This window comes from Miniopterus schreibersii (genome assembly GCF_964146895.1).
Source record: "Miniopterus schreibersii genome assembly, chromosome: 2".
NCBI classification, from domain to species: domain Eukaryota; kingdom Metazoa; phylum Chordata; class Mammalia; order Chiroptera; family Miniopteridae; genus Miniopterus; species Miniopterus schreibersii.
In genome coordinates this window covers 176,308,659-176,317,757 of record NC_138102.1, presented here as the reverse complement: position 1 = coordinate 176,317,757, position 9,099 = coordinate 176,308,659, and the positions used below count along the sequence as shown (strand labels likewise).

At 53.2% G+C, this 9,099-nt stretch overlaps 1 protein-coding gene across 1 annotated transcript in view; it reads left to right on the top strand.

Annotated features, from left to right (window-relative positions):
* The first annotated feature begins 1,077 nt into the window (after positions 1 to 1,077).
* The window catches only part of NUAK1 (NUAK family kinase 1), a 70,202-nt gene continuing 62,180 nt past the window's right edge, over positions 1,078 to 9,099 (top strand). Inside the window, exon 1 of the mRNA XM_081128385.1 lies at positions 1,078 to 1,464. Coding sequence (XP_080984511.1) covers positions 1,210 to 1,464 — 255 coding nt within the window. The 5' untranslated portion in view covers positions 1,078 to 1,209. The remainder of the gene's footprint in view (positions 1,465 to 9,099) is intronic.

The following is a 9,099-nucleotide window of genomic DNA, read 5'->3' as shown; positions in this document are numbered from 1 at the left end:
GGCAGCGCGGGCGCCCAGCTCCCTCCGGCCGCCAGCGCCCCTTCTCCTCCGCGTCCCCAACTCCCCTGCTCTCCCGGGCGGCTGCGGGGCCGAGGTCCTGGCCGGCGACGGAGCGGCAGGCGGTCGGCAGCGGGCCCCGGGTGCAGCCCCCGAGTCTCGGGGAGGGCGCGGGCCCGGGTCAAGGCGCTCCTTTTGGGGCGCTCTGGGTCGCGCGGGCGGCCATCCCCCCGGCCCGCGGGGCGGGAGGGGTGCGCATGCGGCGGGAGGGGGCGGTGAGTCACCGCCTGTAACCCAACACCCGCCTGCCTCCCCTCCCTCCCCGCCCTCCCCTCCCCCAGCCTCTCCCCCAGCTCCGGCTGGGCGGCCGCGGCGACACCTAAAAGAATGAAGGGGCGCCCGCGCCCGAGGCGCCCCCGGCCGGATCGCGAGCGGGCCCCGGCGGCCCCCGGCTCGGAGCGCTCCCGGGTGCCCGGGGCTCGGCGGGCAGCTGCAGCCGCCGCCCGGGCGCGAGCCAGGAGGGAGGCCGAGCGGCCGGAGCAGGAGGCGGCGGCGGAGGGCCCGCGGTAGCTGCGGCGGGCGAGCCCGGGGAGGGGGCGCCCGGGCTTGGAACCCCCGGTCCCCGTCCCGGCCGAGCGAGGACAAAGCCCCCGGCCGCTGCTGCGGCCTACACCGCGCGGCACAAAGGGCGAGTCGCGACACGCACCCATCCCCCTCCCAGCTCGGGGTGTCCCCGGGCCCCGGGTGGCGGCTGGGAGGTGGGGGAAGCCCCGGCCGCCCCGCCCCTCGGCCCCCCTCCCCCGGGACCCGAGGAGCGCGCCGCCCCGCCCCCGCCCCGTCTGCCCGTCCTCCGGGGGAGGGGTCGGGGGCCGCGGCGCCCACATAACACTCCCCCTCCTGCGCTCGGAGCCACCCCTCTCCCCTCCCTCCTGCGAACACCACCGCCTCTCCTGCCACCGCCGCCACCTCGCCCGCCGCTCCGCAGTTCGCCGCGGCCGGGGGGCGGTGCGCGGACCGTGCGCGCCGGGGCGCCAGATGTGCAGTCCCCGCCGCCGCCCGTGACCCAGCCGCAGCCCGAGCGGGGTCCCGCCGCCTCCCCAATGCTGCGGGGGCGACCTTGAGCGCACCCCGACTTCCCTCGGCGGGGTCCCTGACGCCCCGAGCGCTGTGCCGGGTCCTGCCCTTTCCATCCCACTCGCCCCGGGTTTGGACATGGAGGGGGCCGCTGCGCCCGCGGCCCGGGACCGCCCGGACTTGGGGCCGGGGGCGCCGGGCTCTCCCCCCGAGGCGGGGGCGGGGGCGACCGCAGCCCCCGCAGCGGCGGTCCCGGAGCCCAGAAAGCCGCACGGCGTGAAGCGGCATCACCACAAACACAACTTGAAGCACCGCTACGAGCTGCAGGAGACCCTGGGCAAAGGCACCTACGGCAAAGTCAAGAGGGCCACCGAGAGGTTCTCCGGCCGAGTGGTGAGTGGGGGAAGTACCTGGGGGGGCGGGCTGGACGCGCCTGGGGACCCAGGGCGCCGGGGGCGGGGGCGTCTTGGGTGCTGAGTCTCTGTCGTCCGAGAGGGGGCTTCCCGGGAACCCCCAGACAGCTCCACTCTCCCCCCAGCTCCCCGTGACTCAGGCGTGTTTCTCTCCCGAAACACTTGTTACATCCTGTCTGCGCATATTTTGGGGGGTTTTTATCCCAGCAGCAAAGTAGTGTTTATGATTTGCAAACACTTTGCAACGTTGGGACCGCCGGGGTCTCCCTCGCAGGCTCGCATTCAGACCATGCCCTGGGATGCCTTATTGCTCCAACTCCAAACCAGACCCCGTCCTCAGCTCAGAGCTGGCCCCCAAGTCCCGTGTCCTGCCCACGAACGCAGCCCCCTCCCTGTCACCTTGATGCTGCTGTCACTCCAAGGGAGGGCTGACTTCTGCCTGCCTTTCAGAGAGAAGGTTAGGGAGCAAAAGTAAAGGCTGCTGCAGGCATGAGGATTATGACAGTTTGGCCTGGCTTCTGGGAGGACTGAAATGCCCAGGGCATGAGTAGCCGCACAGAACAGATGCTGAGTCGCAGCCGGTTCAATTACGTTTCAGGTCCTGGCTGCAGGGCTCCTAAATTGCTTTAGGGGTCTGGACAAGCCGCCCCGCTCTTTGTGACAGCTGAAACCCTGCCTGGGTCCCAGCACCATTTGCACAGCCCCGGAGAGCCCCTTGAGTGCCCTGGGGTCTCTAGATTGTCACCAACTTGGTTCGTTGTCATTTTCCTTTCTGCAGAACAGGCCCCAGAAATCCACACTGCTTGTGGCTACCGGATTGGGTTCAAAGGGACTGACTGTTGCAGAAAGATTCTGTGTGGTGTGTGGCAGAAAATTAACAGGCTTCTTCGACTTGAAGCATATCAGATGGATGTTAATTGATTTAGCACCAAAATCAGGAACTCATTTTGGGACTTCTTGTGTGCACTTTTGGGGGTGTTTCGTGGCCCAGGGTTGGTTATAAACTTAACAAATGACCAGAGGGGAAAAAGCAAAATGAATTGTTGAATGAATTGGTAGGTTGATGTTGGTATTTTTTTGTTGCATATGTGCAGAAACTCTTCTGTGAAAAAAAGGGGGGTACCAATCAAAAAGTTTAGCCCCCCCCAATTCTCAAATATTTGGATACCTGGAAAACTCCCTGTGGTAGCTTCACTGTTTGGGTTGATACAACTTTCTCCTATAGCTTTTAAAAAAAAGTCTGTTGTAGGTTAATTGGAAATTTGAGACATTGTACATTATGTATTTTAAGCTGTGTCCAATTAAAAAATTCTATAGCAAGCAAAAGTAGTGGAGAATTCACTCTGGGCAGGTGCCATTTTTGAAGGCTGAAAAATGTAAAGTTGTAAAGATGTCCCTTGCGGAGCACACTCCCAGGTTTGTGGGAGACGAGGCCGGGAAACGTGCGCTTCATTCATGCTTTTCTTCTGAGGTGATACTCCCCAGGCTGGATGTTGAATAAGCAAAAACTAGGCTTAGCTTCTTGCTCGTGTTGTCTTAATAGCTGTTGAAGAATCGCGCTGGGAAGCTGGAAAGTGGAATAATGAAAAACAGACGCGGCTGGAGCTGCAGGTTGAGGATGGGAGCTTGCGACCGGCTGAGTAAGGGTGTGTCTGGGGGCATCAAGGAGGGGACACAGCAGCCTGAATTCTGGGGAGCTGCCGAAAATGGAACGCATGAGACCTTGTGTTGTGGCAGACACCTTTCTGAGCCTCACTGGAGCCTCCTGTCAGGCGTTCACGTCGCTGTCTGAGCCGCAGCGCGAGTGAAAGGGATTGCATCAGTAGAGGGGAGCCTGCCGGTCCCTTTCCGTGGGTGTCACCCTTTATTTCCAGAAACTCTGAACATTCCGGCGGGAATTAGTGGAATGTCCACTAGGGGGCGCCCTGAGAACGGAAGAGGCTCATGGCTCCGCGGCAAGACTTGAGTCCCGCTCTTATTGTCCAGCCCTAGTTCAGTTCCCCATTGTGCTATTTATTTCAGCTCAGTCTCTTGCTTTACTCAAAAACTAATGCAAAGATTTTGAATCTGGTAGCAGATCCAGACCCAGAAACTGGCAGTCTCCAAACTGCTTTCAACTGGATGGATAAGCTTACAATGTTAGCAGAGTCATCTGGTGAATACCTTGCATTAAATAGGTGGGAAAACTATTGGGTGAGGTTGGGTGAATGGAAGGCGTCCTTGGCCTTGAGTCCTCCCCCTGCTGAGCACACTGCTCACAGATGGTGTAAGAACTTAAGCGAGAAGCAGGAATTGTCAGGTGGAAAATTCCCTGTGCCTGGCTGAACAGAAAATAAAACAAACATACAAAAAAATTGGTCAGCAAGTTGTTCTTGCCATACAGTGCTTGGTGACTCAGAATCTGTCAAGAGCAGCAAGAAATTTTCATCTAAACTGGCAGTTTTCTTCTGGTTCCAAGGATGCACTTAACAGCCACAACTTGCTTTTAAGGTGCAATTGAGGAGAATTGACGAGCCTGTCTCAGTTCTGCCGTTTTGATCTTCAGGGAGAATTCCACAGTGATTTATTTTCATTTGTAGCCTCGCCTTCTAGAGCACTTCTCAAGAGGTGCAGTGGCTTTAAGCTTCTTTGCCAATGGGAGTGGCTGGAGCGGGTGCTGGGTGTCAGGCTGCATGAGATGCCCTCTGCAATCAGTACTCTTGAGGCAGAGAAGTGTTTTAAAACAAGAATGTTGTGGCTTTTAATTGCATGTCTGGAGGGCCTTCTGAATCAAACAAAACACCGCATAGCTATGATTCTATGATCAGTGAAAGGCAGCTCCAAAAAGAGCTGCAGAATCAGAAAGTTGGATCAGCTGGTCCAACCCTCCGCATGGTCCAGGCATCCTCCCCTCTTCAATCCCAAGTGTGGTCTTGTGGCTATTGCCTGTGCCTGTCCAGAAAACAGGGTCTCAAAGTGGCTTCTTCCAACAACAAGCCACTTAACAAGCCCAACAACAAGGCACTCTTGCAGAAGCGCTAAGAGCCCTGGCTTACATTCAAATCCTGACCCATCCCTTGCTAGCTTTGTGACCTTGTGCAAGAAATCTCAGCTTTCTCATCTGTAAAATGGGCAACTAATAATACCAGGTTCACAGGCTTGTTGTGAGAATTGAGTAAAATTATCTATAGAAAGCTTCAAAAGGGGAAATAAGCCAATTTTTGTTCCCTCTTCTAGTAGATTTATTTTTTCTCAGCTCACTTGGACTTTCATTTAGATTTTAAGGCCATCAGAAAGGCATGATGCTTTGGACAGTTAGCCTTGTATTGTTCAGAGAGAGGTAGAAGAAACAATCATCTTTCCATGTTAATTAGGGAATGCTAGGGAAGCGCTCCCACAGGAAGCCAAGGCAGTCGGATTCCAGTAGGCTCTGAATGTATTTCTAAAGCCTTGGATTTAGGCTTTATTTATTGCAGAACTCTTGTTTTGCTACAACTTGGAGCAGGGCTGTCGAGCGGGCGCCTGTGTCATAACATGGCATGCATTTTCTTTGAGCCAAACTCCCTGGACCTTGGGGCTGCACAAAATATTGACAAAAATACCAAAACCAAAAACAACATTTTGGGGAGAGGTGTCATGTGATCACCTCGCTGCCAAGAGCCAAATTCAACTTTCCCTGTGTACCAGGTTATCTCTGGTATGTGGTGTTATATAAGCAGGAGGAAAGGTCTGTGGGAGGGACCTGGCATGGGGGTGACAGGACTGGTGGGCAGAGTGTGCCCCCAGGTCCCAGAGCTTTAGCTTGAGTGACAGACCATCCTCACTTGGCAAAGCTACTGATTTGACCCAAAATGGGTGTTTTAAGCGTTGGCCCTGTTATTCATAGCCTGGTGGTAGAACGTTGCAGATCAGGGAGTGAGTTAGCAGGCTCGGCTGCTGAGCCTGGGCGTGTGTGGCTGTCATATGCATGGTGGCCGAGGTGCCACTTTGCAGCTAAGACCCAACCCAGTTTCAGGGAGCAAGGGACCTCGGCAAACATGTGGTCCAAACTTCACATCCTGGAGGTGGGAAAAGTAAGGCACAGAAGCGTTAGGTGACTTTTCTGAGGCTGCACAGCTCATAAGTGACCAAGCTGGGTCCAAGAAACCTGGGTCTTGGTTTGGTGTATTTCCATCATTCATTTAATAAATCTTTCCTAGAGCAAGACATGATCCTCATTCTTAAAGAGCTTATGATCTAGTAGCAAAGATGAAATGTACTTACAAATATTGAACTAATTCTGCTCAGTTCAACAAAGATTTATTACCATCTGCCATATGCTTCTCACCATGTTAAATGCTGGGATGTAGACAAAGGACTTACCGTCTGGAAGAGACAGAATTAAGCAGTTGCTAGGCAAGTGCTATATAGGACTTGATGGTTTCAGGTGATTTTCAAGTCAGAATGTAGTTCATTGAAGCTTAGCTCTTTCCATTGAGTTCGATCCTGCATAGGAACACCCCTTCCCCATTTTAGCCCTGCTGTTATTACTACCAGCTGATATCTGGGTGAGCTTGCGGTCTGTCTACTTCACAGACATTTTTTCTGATCCTCTCAACAATGCTAAGAGGTATGCACTCTGGTTAGACCCATTTAACAGATGGGGAAAGTGATGCTGTAGGAGGTTTAGTAACTTGCCGAGGGTCATACCGTTAGACAGTGTCCAACAGGTCTACCTGTTTTGGAACCCATTGCCGCTAGAGAAATGGAGAACATTCCTTATGTTGTCCAGCTGGGGACCTCTGGATCTGGGCATGGTGCTCCACTCATGGTGCCAGGAGATCAGCCATGGGATGATTCTTTTCCAGGGGGAGTGTTTCTCATTCTTGTTCAGCGGGGGACCTAGAGAAGGGACCATGGAACACTGTAGGATTAGGGATGACAAGTGCTGTTGAAGATGACCTTTGATTTGAGTTTCAGAAGACTGAAATATGGGGCATTTCAGCAAAGGGCAGATTCTAGGGGAGCTGGCCAGGCTGCTTGCAATGTGGGGGTTTGTGCTGGGACCCAGTGGGAGGCACGGTGGGTAAAATAGGATGAGGGTAATAATAACATATAACAACAACAGCTAATACTTCTTGGGTGGTTATAACATGCCAGGTACATATACACTGATTTAATCCCCCTAACAATTTTGTAATGGTCTCATTTTCCAGACAAAGAAACTGAGTCACAGAGAGGTTCCCTAGCCTGCCCAAGGTCACATGCAGCAGCAGAACCGGGGCTTGGACCCAGGTAGCGCTAATGCAGAGACCTTGACCATCTGCCCTCCTCTAGGGGGCTAGGCTGGGTTCTGATCCCTGGGGCCCTGAACCCATCATCTGGTGGGGTGGCTCGGAGCAGGGAGGCCGCCCCGGAGGTTTTTGCAAGAGTTGAGGTATGAGAAGATAAGCATCGGGCTGCACCCGGGGAGAGAGAGATGTTTGCTTCTGGCGAACTATCTGCTTGTTGAGCCACAAGTATATTTTAATGAATCAGTTCAGAGAGCTTGCCACCTGGACACACGCTGAGTGTTTTGTTGCTTAAGTAGCCTCAGATTCTAGAAACCCTTGGGGGCCTCGGGAGGGCAGCCCGTTCAATTCTTTGCTTGTAGACAGAAATGCATGCACACCACAGGCCAGGTCTTCGCGGGATCGTTTCGGCCCGGGAAGCAGCAGGAGATAAGGGTTGAGTCAGGTATCTTGTCTGTTGGGTTGTAAGCCCTGTCTTACTGCCTTGAACTTACTGTCAATGCCTCACATAGAGAGTGCCAAGCACATAATAGGTCCTCAACAAAGGCTTGTAGAATGGAACTGAAATGAATACGTTGAGCCAGGGGATATTTTAGGAGATGTAGAGGCTGTAGGTCATCGTCTCTGACCTCAAGGAGCTTTTTGATGTTTTGGGAAGAAAAGACAATGGCTAGAAATGAATGGCGGATTACGTGGCAAAGTCTGCAAAGCCAGGCAGACCCTCCCCTGCACAAATCCCTTTCTGTTACATGTGCTCATGCACTCGTTGAGAGAAAGAGAGAGACAGAGAGAGAGAGAGAGAGACATCTATCCAGGGCTTGTCAGCTTCCTGGCCATGGCTTCCTGTCCTCAGTGGCTCCGGAGTCAGACAGCATAAGTCTCATTTGTCTTTCCCACATGAAAGTCCTGGAGCATCTGTAAGTTATGATTTGTGAAGTATCTGCTTTAAAGCAGAATGCATTTATCATCGCGCTGGCCCAGACGACACTGTGCAGTACAGGAATGAGAAGATCCCAGGCCCCAGAAGAGGAGGGGCTGGGCCAGATGACCCACCCCGTGAGTGGTGTCTGGCTGTATTGATAAAATTCTCTGGAAACGGCCCAGGAGCAGCCAGATGTTGACTTCACGGCGAGCCTCTTTGGTAAACCTTCCACTGCATGCTGTACCGGGGCTGGGTAATTCCAGGTCTGCCCAGGAGAAGTGCAAACACATGTCCACACAGAAACTTGCACACAATTGTCCACAGCAGCAGCATTCACAAGAGCCTCAAAGTAGAAGCAATCCAGATATCCACCGGCTGATGAATGGGTCTGTGTGTGTTCATTTTATGTATATTATTTATGATCAATTCCATACTTTTATTTCTGGAATATTGTTCAGGAATAAATGAAACGAAGTACTGATACATGGATGAACTCGAAAGCATTATGCTAAGTGAAAGAAGCCAGTCACAAAAGATCATGTATAACGTATGGCTCTGTTTCTCTGAAATACCTGAAGTAGGCAAATCCATAGGGACAGAAAGTGGATTAGTGGTTGCCTAGGGCTGGGTGTGTTGGAAGTAAATGGGAGAGGCTGCTAATGGGCATGGGGTTTCTTTTTGGGAATTCAAGTGTTGTAAAGTTGGTTGGGATGATGATTGCACCACTCCGAATACACTAAAAGCTCTGACTTACATGTTTTAAATAGGTGAATTGATGATATGTGAGTTAGATCTCAATAAACCTATTATAAAAAACAACTGTAGCTCAGGGAGGTGGTTGGGAAGTGGGCATGGGGGTAGAAGCCCTTACGTATCAGGCCCCCAAGATTCCAACCTGCGGGTCCAGGGAACGTGCATGTGCATGTTGTGTGAGTGGAAAGCATTGTCCTGTGTAGTTGAGAGAGAGTGCCCTGCAACCAGATGCCCGGGTCCACATTCCTCCCACCCCTTGACAGTCGTGTGACCTTGGGCTAGTCCCCAATCTCCTTAAAACCTGCTTTTTATTTGGGGCTCATAGTAGTTCTTATTTTATGGAGTGTTGAGAGGATTCAAGTGCTATAGCCAGCTAAGCCTTTAGCCCTATGCCCGGCACATAGGAGGTGGTCAGTAAATGCAGTCAGGGCCACTGCTAGTCTAAAAGGTACATTTGCACAAATTAGAAAAAGCCTTTCTCTGGGTGGATGAATTTGAAAAAGCTCCCCCACTGGCCTGAAGCAGCCCCCGGACTGGTGGCTGGGTGAGAACAGTGTGGGCTGGAGGCCTGTCACTTGCCCCTCCAAGTGACTTTCATCGTTCTTATCAGCTGCTATGCATCACTACTCTGCCTGAAGAGTCCCCGCAAGGAAGACACAACATACTTTGGGGGCTGGCACACCATTTCCTG